The following is a 14,242-nucleotide window of genomic DNA, read 5'->3' as shown; positions in this document are numbered from 1 at the left end:
GTAGCTTGATAGTCACTCAGGCTCAGACTCAGATAGTGACAGGCACTGTGCCTGCTACTTCAAATGCCTGTATTCTGGGGGACTCTTCAGCTGATCAAGAGGGTACTGATATGATTACCCCTTCTCTGAAAGTTGAGATTTCCCTTGATAACAGTCAGCTAGATCAGCAAGCTCTGACTCAAATAGCCTTGAAGAGAGCTTTGCTTGCTGAAGTTGATCCTGCTCACACCAGGTTACACTCTGATCAGAACACTACTGTTCCTCATCTTGCCAGTAGTGCTATCATGTTATCAGATGCTCAAATAGCCTTGAAGATAGATCTGATAGCACAATCTAAGCCTTGCCTGCTAGGTGGTACCTCAGTGGGTTTAGTGGGGGCTGTCACTCTTGGGCAAGGGGATCCTGCTGTGGATACCTCCCCTAGCCTAACCAGGGTACAACTCTTCTCTTATCCCAATGTAATGCATCAAGAATGCAGCAAGAAGGATAGGTTGGAAGGGTCTAAAATAGCCTTGAAGAGAGACCCTCAAACTTATTCAACTATGTTTCACAGTCCTGCCAGGACAATAGCTAGAACTGATCTGGGAGATGGGGTCCCTCATGATAGAGGTAAATGAAGATTGCCTCATGGAATATCAGAGGGGGGAATGACCCTCTCAAGCAGCAGGAAGTCCTGGATTTCCTGATATCCCATAGAGTTGATATTTTTGGAGTTCTTGAAACTAGAGTAAAAGAAAAGAATGCTCACAAAATTGCTAGGACTATTTTTAAAGACTACAAAGTGGTTAGTAACTATAAAGAGCACTATAATGGCCGAATCTGGCTCATTTCGAAGCCTTCTAGTGTGACTGTCACCCCTTTGCTCTACAACTCTCAATTCATCCACTATGAAGCTTTGCACCATGCCACTGGTCATAAGTTTCATGTGACAATGATCTATGCTAGTAACAATGCCCGAGAACGTGACATTCTATGGTCTCATCTCATTAATATCAAGAATACTGTCAAAGAATGGCTTCTCCTTGGTGATTTTAATGTAGTCAGAACTGCTGATGAACATGTTAGCAAGACTCCTGCTCACCTTGCTGACATCCTTGATTTTAACTCTTGCCTCTTGCAGTGTGAGGTAGATGATGTTTATGGTACTGGTAGTGAGCTTACCTGGAATAATAAGCAGGAGGATGAGGGACGAGTCTGGTCTAAACTAGATAGAGCCTTGGCAAACTCTTCCTGGTGCACCACTTTCCCTGCTACCTCTGCAAATTTCCTAGCTCCTGGTATTTCTGACCACTCTCCAATTCTGGTTACTGTGTTTGAGGATCAACATGTCCATGCACGTTTTAGTTTCCTAAACTGCTGGATTGAGTTCTTTTTTTTTTGGTGTAATGTGAGTATATTATATATCAAAAACTAAGAAAATAGTTACAAGAGGGGCAGGGATCGAATCCCATTACAAGCAATCAATTCACTCCCATAATTTGCAGCCAACCACAGCCTGGTTGATCAGCAACATTTCCACACTTTACTTTAACTCTTCTCTTGACATCTTCCTCTATTCGTGCTGCCACAAACTCAGGCCTCATCAAAACATCATTAACTCTAGCATTGTTCCTCTGGTACCAAATAGAATATGTAACTGCATTGAACACGGCTACCCTTACCTTCCATTGAATACTATCTTTCTGAGTTGCAATCAGATCAGTCACTGTAGGGAATCCACCACCATACCACTTTGCTAAGCAAGACTGAACTTTGACAGCATACACACAGGAAGTAAACATATGCTCCATCTGTTTGTTCAGAATCGACAGAGCAGGCACGATCATCGATCTGATCCAAATCTCATTAGTTTACTCTTCACATTCATACCCTCTTGCATTCTAAGCCATGTGGTCATAGAATGCTTAGGAATGTTCTAGTTACTCCATACAATTGCAGGCCAGTCAAGATGAATGTGATCAGAGGAGAGACAATCATATCCACTCCTGATAGAATATCCTTTAGGACTCACAGTCCAGCTGCCATTAGCATAACCAGTCTTTAGCTTGTCTTTTACTTTGCAAATATTCTTCCACACCCAGGTAGCATCAGTAGGAGGAGTATAGCAATGCCAGTCATGATCCTTGATATATACATCACTAACCCATTTGATCCAAAGCCTATCTGCTTTACAATAAATCCAATCAACCAGTTTGCCTACAAAGGGCTATATTCCGGTATCGCTCTTCTAATCCCCAATCCACCTTCCTTCTTAGGCAATGTAACCTTATCCCAGGCTACCAATGGAACTCTATGGTACTCAGAGGAGCCATCCCATAAGTAATTCCTACAGATTGCCATGATGTTATTTATGATACTCTTGGGAATTATGAACATTTGAGCCCAATAATTCTGAAGGGTATTCAGAACTGCATTGATAAGAGTCACCCTGCCAGCATAGGATAGCTTTTTAGCTCCCAATCCCCTTATCCTAGCTACCATTTTTTCAGTAAGAGCACTGCATTCAGATTTTGTAAGTCTTCCTGCCTTAATAGGCACTCCCAAATATCTGAATGGCATTGTGCCTTCCTTGAAACCAGTCACCATTTTTATCCCTTCCTTAATATCTTCTGCAACTCCATTAAAGAAGATTTCAGACTTTGCATTATTCATTGCTAGTCCTGAAGCCTTAGAGAATGAAGAGAAAGCCCTCATAAGCAACCAGATAGACTGAGGTTTTCCTTTACAAAAAAGCAATAAATCATCTGCAAACATGAGGTGTGTAAGCTTTAAATTCTTGCATAAAGGGTGATACTGAAATGGCCATCTATCAGTGGCAAATTTAATCAGCCTGGACAAGTACTCCATACAGATAGTGAATAGAAGTGGTGATATTGGATCCCCTTGTCTTAATCCCCTTTGTCCTTTAAAGTATCCAAAATTACTCCCATTCAGGGATAGAGTAAAAGTGGTAGATCTTACACACTGCATCACCAGTTGAATAAAATGAGTAGGAAATTTAAGCCCATGAAGCATTTGTTCTACAAAATCCCACTCAATTGTGTCATAAGCTTTTTGCAAGTCTATCTTGAACAAGCATCTTGGAGTCACTGCTTTCCTTGCATACAGGTGGACAATATCTTGGCATATGAGTGAAAGAAATGTAGATTCATTTACATAATAACATACTCTTATATGTCTAAACTAATTTGTCATAAAATTAAAACGGATCTTATGCATGCAAACAATAAAAAGAATGGAGGAGAAATCATATCCTTACATAATTAATTTCGGATATTTGGGCACAAAAGAGATCACCTTTCTCTTTTGTTCTTGAGCTTATTCCAATGGAAGAACAAAGATCTAAGAGCAAGATCTCTCCCTAAGCTTAATACCCAAGGCTTTTACTTAATCTAATTAATATTACAATACTAGTATAATATTAATCTATGAGAAAATTGAACCAAAAATATTGTTAACACTTTGAATATTTTCGGTTTTGTTGAGAGATAAAGAGAGGATTTTATTTCTCTAGAACTTATATATTTTGGATGAGTTGAATGAATGAATAATACACTAACTAAAACAAGGTAGTGTATGTAGAAAATATAAGACAAAACTCTTGCCTTGCTCACTTGGAAAACCGGGTAGGAGGAGAAGAGGAGGGAAGAACACTCACCCAATGCATGCCCTTGTTTGTCTTAACAATGCACATTAGGGTTGCATGCCTACTCTTATTAGTAATCATTATGTTTACTAATTATAACATAAACACATTATGTAGTATACACTCCTCCAATTTTCGGCATTTTTAGATAATATGGAATCCATATTATTTTTGTCAATTGTCTATATGTTACATGTCACATGTAACATATATTTGTTATGTAATTTTTAACATATTAAAAATCAACGTATTAATAAAAATACGTCACATACAAAATCGACTAAGTAATATCATAATTACTTGTGCCAAAATATTTTACCAATTTATAAATCACAACTGATTGTATTTATAACAATTCATTCAATTTAATTGTTACATTAAACAATTTATTTCATCCGAGTAATTATACAATTTAATTACTCGCACCGTATCTCATTAAATCACATTTCAATATGATACGTAAATATTACTTCCAAAATCGTCCGTCAATTTTCTAGTAATTTAATTAACTCGTAACATTATACGATTAATTAAATAATCAATTAAGAGTATTGCCCTTTAGGTATGACCTAGGGGGTCAACTGATCACCACCGTCACACGACAAGAATGTCAAACTCTAGTCAGCCAATCATTACCGATATATGTTGACCAGTTGACAGTAACAATATTACTTCCCAATTGTATTCATTTTAATGAGACTTAAACATGTGATCATCATGATCAACAGTCGTGATCGCATTATTGTCGGAGGACACATATTCCAACAATCTCCCACTTGTCCTCGACAAGTGTGCGTCACCAATTCTCTTGTCCTATTACTATCTCCCACTCAATGCAAGGTGTCTTTCAGGTCGTACTTGCAAGTGATCATATCGAGAGCGGTTTCCTCGATCTGGAGAATAACGATTGACCGGATTTATCCACTGGATATCTTCCGAGCGTGGCCACGCATTTCCAATTCATTACTCCTCGAGTGGCCCCGAGATATTGTTTTAACCCGACTAGGGGTGGACAATTCCTATCGCACTCATTCCCTTCGACTAGCCACACCATCATAACCCAAAATATGCCCATTTGACCCCATTTACGAAGGTCGTAGTAACACAAATCAAAGTTAATCTGAAATCGTGCCATCTTAGGCGAATAGTCTTTAGTCAAAAGAATCGACTCATTTTGAATACTATAGTAGCTCTCGCCACGACCAGGCTATATAAATTTGCCATAACTCTATAAGCGGTCATAAGGCCCGACAAAATGTTCCTAACAATCTGCCTATGTGATCGACTAGTCATCTCACATGACGGTATGGCACTTGAACTTGCCATCAATCGCCTCACACTCTAGTCACTTCGAGACGTCACCTCATATAAGTAACTATGGGCAAAACAATGTTAATCCATGTTCACTTTAACGGGGTTCAATTGTCTCTACAACCCGTTTGGATATAACAATGTACCAAGTGAGTTAATTATAACTCATACGACAAATGTCGACATCACACTTGGGTAGTCAATATCATATTACAACCTTGTGATGTTTATCATAAGTGTAAACACTTATTGATTGCAATGGAAGTTTGACATCCCATGTGTCCATGTGTTCAAACTTCTTGCACTTGCAATTTCCTTCACATTCATGTTCTCATAGCATGAATCTTACCAAGTACACATTAAGGTTCTTGACCTTGGTTTTGGTTCTTTAACTTGAAAGAACTTTCTTATCGATCATCTCATAATGAACGAATTTGTGATGAATAATACAACTTGTACTGATCAAGTATTCCATCCACACACAATGCACTAGGTATATGTTTTGTAGGATCTTGTAACAATTGACAAGATTATTAGCTTAGTACTTCTCACAAGTGCTAGCTTTATTAGGAAAGATTGTTTTGAATAACCTCTTATTTAACCAAGTATCTTTCCAAAACTTCTCATTTCTCTTTCTGGGCTTGAAAGATTTGGGATTCTCATAAATCCTCATATGTGCTCGGATTTTCTACAATATGTGCAAACTCTTGACACACAATAGAACATCCGTCAATCACTGAAATCGCTCATCGGATTCTACTCGAGAATTCATGACGTTTCTATTATGGCTCACCAAGTCAATCATCATGCTCTTATGCATATGATTCATAATTGGACATGTACATGATTATTCTAATGGCGGAAACATTAGTTACTAATAATCATGAGATCAACCGTTCATAGGTTCAATGAACTACCATGATCACGATGGTAATCCCATTTTCATTCATACGAATAACCTACGCGTATGTTGATGTAATGTGTATCTCTTAATACAAATCCAACATCCCATGATGTAATTGGATTCATCATTGTCCATTTTCATCCAGAATTGAAAACTCAAAAGCTTCTTTATGAAAGAAGATATTAGCTCGTCATTCTTAAATGAGTAATGAGTTTTATACATTCAAGGATGATAGCTCCCACTAAATTCTATGTCTTCACATGAGAATTTCCTAACTCCCACTCAATTCTACATATTTCGAGATGACTTCTTAATCGAAATTTGTCAAGAATGTAAATATAAATTGCTTTGCCAAGTTACTAGGATAAAACCATATATGTTCCCATCATATCCTTTCAAAAATGCCTATTTTGAAGTGGTCTCATCTCAACCTTACGGAAAGAGATTTTAAATCTCTAACACACTCATGTCATAATGATGTGTAGCAATGTCATTATTCAAATACAAATAATATTTAGAATAGGTCCTTCGGAATACCCTTTCGGAAGGAGGTTTAACCATTTCATAGGGAGGTTAAACAATGACATTTGCGGTTAAAACGTTGGCTATTGAAGATATCGGAATATCAATCTTTGCAACTCGATCATAACTAGTATGTTACTATGATTCATCTAGGCTCTTAAGTAAAACTCATGATTGAAACTATTGGTCAAATGATTCATAACCTTAGTCAAAAGCTTGTTAAGACTTTACATTAGTCATTATTCTTCCAAAACTTCTTTTGGTCTCCTCGTGTAGTTATCTTGAGAATAAACTCTTATGATTATTCCACTTGGTCTCTCAAGTCATTTAGAACTAACTTGAGACTATAGATCTCATCTATTTGGTATACTATGTAAATAGATATACCTTCATTCAAATCATTCTTTCTTGCGTAGATCTTCATTTACACAAGTACACAATTATATCTTGCCTTGTGTGTTGTGTCAAATCATTCTTTCTTGCGTAGATCTTCATTTACACAAGTACACAATTATATCTTGCCTTGTGTGTTGTGTCCTCATTTTTCTCCCACTCTATCTTTAGAATGAATACACTAAACATTCAAAGATAGCATATGAGACACAAATTAATGATGTTGAAGTATAAGGAGGACTACCTCATAGGTTGACTATTTGTTATTGATTTCATATGTGTACTTGGTGGTTGACATACCTTTAAGAGAGTTCATAGACTCAAAATCACTTCATTAATGATCATACACAAGCCTTAAGCATGTGGACATATAATGAAACCCGTCATTATAATTGTCTATTAGATCACTTTTGGTGAATGATCTTATGTTTCAAAACGCAAGCATTTAAAGATGAAATTTTAGAACATAAAGGATAAATGATAAAACGTGTGACTTGGGTTGCAAACCAAGTCACTATCATCCAAAATACAAACCATTATCCAAAATACCTTTCCATGTCGAACACGGAAACTTAAAGTTCTAAAATTCAAAACATAACTTAAAATAAGACAATGAAAAACAAAGCTCCATAAAAGCTATCCTTAGCTTCTTCATGGTTTCTTATGCTTGCTTTTCTTTTCCTTTGTCTTTGCTTGGTGGAGGCCCTATTTACAATAAAAGGGAGATACATTATCACAACTTTGCATCACATTACCATAGTTGTATTAGAAACATAAAAGAAGGTTAGTCATTTACCTACTGGAGTGATCTTTCCAGCTTTGATATCACCAAGGTATTTGGAACAATTCCTCTTCCAATGTCCCATGCCATTACAATAATGGCATTTGTCAAGAGGACCCTTCTTGACTTTGGAGGTGCTAGCTTCACAAGACTTAGCTTTGGTGAATGTGGGAGCTTGCTTTTTACCCTTTCTCCCATTCTTCTTGAACTTCCCTTACTCTTTGTGCTTATGTTAAGCACATCCTTGGGAGGGTTCACATTTAACCCCATGTCCCTCTCGGCTTGCACAAGTAACTTGTGCAACTCCTCAAGAGACACATCCTTGTCTTGCATATTGAAATTCACCCGGAATTGCACATATGCCTTAACCTTAGACAAGGAGTGTAGAATCCTATCTACGATGAGTTCTTTGGGGATTTCAACCTTTTGAATCTTCAAGGTCTCGACAAGCTCCATGAGTTTGAGCACATGAGGGCTAACCTTTTGGCCCTCTTTGAAGTCGAGATCAAAGAATGCCGCGGCCGCCTCATATTGGACGATCCGCGGAGTTTGTGAAAACATGGTCACAAGTTTGGAGTAAATCTCATTAGCATTGCCCATTTTGAAGGCTCTCCTTTGGAGTTCCGCCTCCATCGCAAATATTAAGACATTTTTCATTGCGGCGGACTCCTTTTGGTAAGCCTCATAGGCTTCCCTAGTGGCCGCGGTGGACCTAGTGGTGGGCTCGGGTGGAGAGGCCTCGGTAAGGTAACGAAGCTTGTCGTCACCTTCGGCGGCTAATTTGAGTTGGGCATCCCACTCGGAGAAATTTGACCCATTCTTTTCAAGTTTACATCGATCCATAAAGGATCGGAGCCATGATGAAGTAGCGAGTGGTGTAGCATTAGGAGTTGGTGTTGCCATTTGTTATGAATAAGAAGTGGTCTACAAAACAAAAATAAGGAGTAAAACAAATGTCGTTTTAATTATACTCGTAAAAATGTATGATTTAAACAAGTTATATGCATTTTTCTAGTGACCTCTACCCAACTAGATAAATGATTCCAAGACCCAAATTCATATCGACTTAGGCACGGTATGGCCGATGAAACCTTTATCAATATAACTCGGTGGATTAACATTTTAATCGATTCTACTTTTAGAACTCTTGGTCGATAAAATTACTCTAATAATTATCTATAGCCCGGAACACATGCAACTACGGTCGCGAATACTTCCGTTGAGCTCAATCCAAATTTCGAATAAATGTGTCCATTATCCAAATCCACATCAACTTGGGCACGGTATGGCCGATGAAACCCTTATTAACATGAACTCGGTGGATTAACACTCATCACCCACTTCCCCTACGTAACAAGGTTTGTACCCGGTAGGGCCGAGTGCACTCCCTCGCGGTTTTCATGGTTTCTACTATTTGGTAAGGCTATGTCTCAATTGTTTGTTTTAGCGAGAGGTCATGTCAATTTATTATCTATCACGTTTTAAGTGAACTAAAGCGGTGAACTACGATAATTCGAATTGACACGGTCGATAAACTCGATAAAATAAGACAATGCATGTTTAGTTATGGCGATTTAGCGATGCATGTAACATAAAATAAAATGCAAGCATAAAGATAAATAAATCCTAGTATGGCCTTTCCTAAAATAGAAAAACTATTAATCTATTACATATTCGGAAACCAACTCCATTGGTCCCTTGAACTTCGGTTGTGGCACGCATCTCGAGGTAACACCGTCTTTATGTATCGCCATTCTTGAAGAAATCCGTCTTTGGGAACTCCGAATGAATAAAATTACATAATAAATTACATAATTTCCTATTATACATTTGTAACTAAAATAAAATAAATCTATTAAATTACAAAACGGTGATACGAGATCACAATAAAAATTACAACCGAATCGATATTCCCATACATTTCGGAAATACCAATTAAAATCTAAGGCCATACTAAGTAAAATTACATAATTCAAAATTACATAAATTAAAATTATGACAATCATAAAGAAAATGCAGCATTATATTATGTATGAACATGCTCAATTTTTATGCTAAATCGCCTTTTAATTAGCCAATATCGTATATTACTCGGTTTTTACGGATTCGCGTGATTTCAACATTTTATAATCACAAAAATGCATAAACTCATATTTATGCATAAGTTAATTACCCTAACCTCTTAGGACTCAAAATATAGTCTTCACTAATAATTTGACCATAATTAACTTTTATTTACCAAATTGTTCATAAATGGGCCAAAAATACAAAATTAAGCTATTAAACTTCAAATAAATCCAAAAATTCCAAATAAATTCAAAATTTGAAATTTAAATTTATGAACATTCTGGAAAAATTCCATGACTCTCATAATGTTCAAAATCTTAGGTTAAAAATTTCGAAAATTTTCCGAAAAACAATGTTGCGGTTTATCGATATTTAATAAAATAATCATAAAAACATGGAAAAATTATTTTCATTAACTTTTCAATTTTAGATCTGAAAAATATAATAAAATGCAACATTAGACGTTTTTCCTAAGTCATAGATTATATTTTATTAATTTTCATTAATAATGTCACTATTTATACCATTTTTCTTCAAAAATTCATAAATCATGCTAAAAGACTTCTTTATAGCCAATTATTTTACACACATCTTGTAAAATTGCATGTGACAACATATAAATTTTCTATGACCAGATTCGAAATTTAACTCATATTAACCTATTTTTCTCTTAAATCCGAATTTAATAATGAAAAAATCATTTTTCGAGCATAACAAGTGCAAAAATTATGAAAATTTACAGGTTATCTCAAAATAATATATGTAACAACATATCCAAAAACCAAGTGAAAATTCGAAGTATAGCTAATTTTCGACCAAAAATGACATTTTTACTCATAAAATCACATTTAAATGTCATTATTATTAAATATGAACAATAAAAATCCGAAAAATTAACCAAAATATCCTAAAACACTTTAGGACCAGAAATATTAACATGCATGTAATTATTTCGTGATATATCATAATAACACAAATTTTACAAGTTTTATTTTGTTATTCATATAACTCGGAAAAACTTTTAACCAATTTGCATGCAAACAACCGTGGCTCATGATACCGATTGAAAGAAATGTAGATTCATTTACATAATAACATACTCTTATATGTCTAAACTAATTTGTCATAAAATTAAAACGGATCTTATGCATGCAAACAATAAAAAGAATGGAGGAGAAATCATATCCTTACATAATTAATTTCGGATATTTGGGCACAAAAGAGATCACCTTTCTCTTTTGTTCTTGAGCTTATTCCAATGGAAGAACAAAGATCTAAGAGCAAGATCTCTCCCTAAGCTTAATACCCAAGGCTTTTACTTAATCTAATTAATATTACAATACTAGTATAATATTAATCTATGAGAAAATTGAACCAAAAATATTGTTAACACTTTGAATATTTTCGGTTTTGTTGAGAGATAAAGAGAGGATTTTATTTCTCTAGAACTTATATATTTTGGATGAGTTGAATGAATGAATAATACACTAACTAAAACAAGGTAGTGTATGTAGAAAATATAAGACAAAACTCTTGCCTTGCTCACTTGGAAAACCGGGTAGGAGGAGAAGAGGAGGGAAGAACACTCACCCAATGCATGCCCTTGTTTGTCTTAACAATGCACATTAGGGTTGCATGCCTACTCTTATTAGTAATCATTATGTTTACTAATTATAACATAAACACATTATGTAGTATACACTCCTCCAATTTTCGGCATTTTTAGATAATATGGAATCCATATTATTTTTGTCAATTGTCTATATGTTACATGTCACATGTAACATATATTTGTTATGTAATTTTTAACATATTAAAAATCAACGTATTAATAAAAATACGTCACATACAAAATCGACTAAGTAATATCATAATTACTTGTGCCAAAATATTTTACCAATTTATAAATCACAACTGATTGTATTTATAACAATTCATTCAATTTAATTGTTACATTAAACAATTTATTTCATCCGAGTAATTATACAATTTAATTACTCAGACCGTATCTCATTAAATCACATTTCAATATGATACGTAAATATTACTTCCAAAATCGTCCGTCAATTTTCTAGTAATTTAATTAACTCGTAACATTATACGATTAATTAAATAATCAATTAAGAGTATTGCCCTTTAGGTATGACCTAGGGGGTCAACTGATCACCACCGTCACACGACAGTAATGTCAAACTCTAGTAAGCCAATCATTACCGATATATGTTGACCAGTTGACAGTAACAATATTACTTCCCAATTGTATTCATTTTAATGAGACTTAAACATGTGATCATCATGATCAACAGTCGTGATCGCATTATTGTCGGAGGACACATATTCCAACAATGAGCACATTCTCAATGATAGACCTGCCTTTAATAAAAGCTCCTTGGTTCTCATGAATGATATCAGGAAGAACCAGGGCTAATCTGTTGCACAACAGCTTGGAAATCACCTTATAAACCATATTACAACATGCTATAAGTCTAAAATGGCTCACAGTAGTTGGTCTATCACACTTAGGAATGAGGGTAATATTAGTAGCATTAATCTGATTAAGCATACTTCCAGAGGTGAAGAACTCCATGATGGCACTACAAATATCATCCCCAACAATATCCCAGGAATCTCTGAAGAAGCCACTAGTATACCCATCAGGCCCTGGTGCTTTATCTATGGGGATAGCAAACACCACCCCTTTAATTTCTTCTTTAGTAACAGGAGCTAATAAAGAAGCTATATGATTCTCAGTGCAAAAAGGACATGTCTGCAGGACCACACTTCTCACTTGTTCAGTCCCCTTCTGGCTACCCAGCAGACCCTGATAAAAATTCAGGAACGCTCTTTGAATGCTTGATCGATCGATCGACAGAGATTACCCTCTCGATCCTCAATTTGAACAATTTTATTTCTCAGGCATCGTGACTTAATGGCAGAGTGAAAGTAAGCTGTGTTGCTGTCACCTTCACTGATCCACTGAGTCTTTGCTTTCTGTTGCAGAAAACTATCCCTTGCTTTAGACCAGTACTTCACTTCTTCCAGAGCTTGTAGTTCAACAGCTATTAGGTCAGTTCTATCATAATCCTCCTCAATTTGTAACTGGATTTTCTCCAGGTTGATAATAGCTTGGTTTGCTCTGAGTTCAACATCAGAAAAACAGCTGCTGTTCAGTTTCCTAAGTTCTCCCTTAAGAGCTTTCAATTTCTTCACCACCCCAAACATTTTAGAACCTACAATTTGCTGACTCCAAGTGTGCTGGACAATCTCATGAAATTCAGGTGCACTACCCCACATATTAAAATACTTGAAGCTTGCATTTCTTCTACCATCCAGTTTAATATTCCTGACAATACATGGGGTATGATCCATAAGTCCCCCAGGGTGGAAATGAGCATTCATATCAGGAAATTCATCTAACCAATCATGATTGATCAGGAATCTATCAAGCCTGCTATATTTCCTGTGCTCAGGATCCTGTTTATTTGTCCATGTAAAATATGCTCCTGTAGCATGGATATCAGTCATTCCACAATCAGCTAGGCAGTCAACAAAAGCTTCCATATCCTCCTGTTTAGTAGCAGCACCCAATCTCTCATCAGGTGATAGAACTGGATTGAGTTCTTTAGTTGCCCCTTCTCACATGTTGTCTGGACTGCGCTTCTTCAGTGGCTAGATATTAATGGCAGAGGGTGTGACTGCAAAACTGAACTACTCTGGAGTATGCATAGGAGTAAACGCAGACATTGGATGAATGGCTGGTTCAGAAGTAGCATTGCAGCTGCTTGTTACTATATTTGGGCTGAACGGAATGCTAGAATTTTCACAGGGAAAGAAGCAGAGGTTGAGCAACTCGTCTATGTAATCAAGTCGACAGTTAGTACTCGTATTCTAGGGAAGATTTCTACCATACATTATGCCCATATGGCTAGTCAGTTCAATAGGCTTTGATCTCATAGCCTAAGTGGATATGCTTGTATTGAAATCTTTGTCCTTTTTCTTCCCCTTTTATGGATGAATAAGAAGGACTATAAATTTCTTGCAAAAAAAAAAATATAATAATAATAATAATAATAATAATAATAATAATAATAATAATAATAATAATAATAATAATAATAATAATAATAATAATAATAATAATAATAATAACAAAGAGGTTGATATCGGTTTGGTTGACGGACATGGTGGCTCTCTTCGTCCTGCGGATTTTTTGCTTTATTCGCTTATATTTTTACTAGACTTAGCTTTGTTGTTGCTAAGGGGGTGGGGGTCCAGATTGTGTCTCGGCTCCCCACCAATTTCATGTAAACTTTTATTTTTCTATCTATGAAAGCTGCGCGCATCCCTTTAATAATAATAATAATAATAATAATAATAATAATAATAATAATAATAATAATAATAATAATAATAATAATAATAATAATAATAATAATAATAATAATAATAATAATAATAATAATAATAATAATAATAAAATTAAGCCCTACGTAAGGCCACTATGGCATCTGCGTAAAACTTCTTGTGTATCCTTCCCAAGAGCCGAGTGCTAACTACCTCCTTGACGTATTGAATGACTTTCCCATATTCCCTTTCGAACCCTTCGAAAATTCTCCTC

The 14,242-nt window shown here is 35.7% G+C and overlaps 2 protein-coding genes across 2 annotated transcripts; one reads left to right on the top strand and one right to left on the bottom strand.

Moving 5' to 3' along the window:
• The first annotated feature begins 613 nt into the window (after positions 1 to 613).
• LOC141614027 (uncharacterized) lies at positions 614 to 1,414 on the top strand. The gene has a single exon (XM_074432780.1). The coding sequence runs from the start codon at positions 614 to 616 to the stop codon at positions 1,412 to 1,414; it is 801 nt and encodes a 266-aa protein (XP_074288881.1).
• A 46-nt stretch (positions 1,415 to 1,460) lies between these two features.
• Positions 1,461 to 13,185, bottom strand: LOC141614026 (uncharacterized). Its single transcript, XM_074432779.1, has 5 exons — positions 12,504 to 13,185; positions 12,125 to 12,360; positions 2,244 to 2,964; positions 1,931 to 2,163; positions 1,461 to 1,790 (listed from the first exon to the last, which is right to left on the bottom strand). Exons 1-5 carry the CDS (start codon positions 13,183 to 13,185, stop codon positions 1,461 to 1,463), a joined length of 2,202 nt encoding a protein of 733 aa, XP_074288880.1.
• Positions 13,186 to 14,242: the final 1,057 nt, after the last annotated feature.

Source organism: Silene latifolia, chromosome 11 (genome assembly GCF_048544455.1).
Source record: "Silene latifolia isolate original U9 population chromosome 11, ASM4854445v1, whole genome shotgun sequence".
NCBI classification, from domain to species: domain Eukaryota; kingdom Viridiplantae; phylum Streptophyta; class Magnoliopsida; order Caryophyllales; family Caryophyllaceae; genus Silene; species Silene latifolia.
Note: the sequence above shows the minus strand (reverse complement) of the source record. Positions and strands in the feature narration are given on the sequence as shown.

What these genes read in the sequence shown, in the direction of transcription:
- LOC141614027 (XM_074432780.1), top strand. Translation starts at nt 614, where the DNA reads ATGAAGATTGCCTCATGGAATATCAGAGGGGGGAATGACCCTCTCAAG.
- LOC141614026 (XM_074432779.1), bottom strand. Translation starts at nt 13,185, where the DNA reads ATGGAAGCTTTTGTTGACTGCCTAGCTGATTGTGGAATGACTGATATC. An exon ending in AGTGTGATAGACCAACTACT is followed by an intron (nt 2,965 to 12,124) that starts GTGAGCCATTTT and finishes CTGGTGATGCAG; the next exon opens with TGTGTAAGATCTACCACTTT. An exon ending in TACATTGCCTAAGAAGGAAG is followed by an intron (nt 2,164 to 2,243) that starts GTGGATTGGGGA and finishes ATTGTAAAGCAG; the next exon opens with ATAGGCTTTGGATCAAATGG.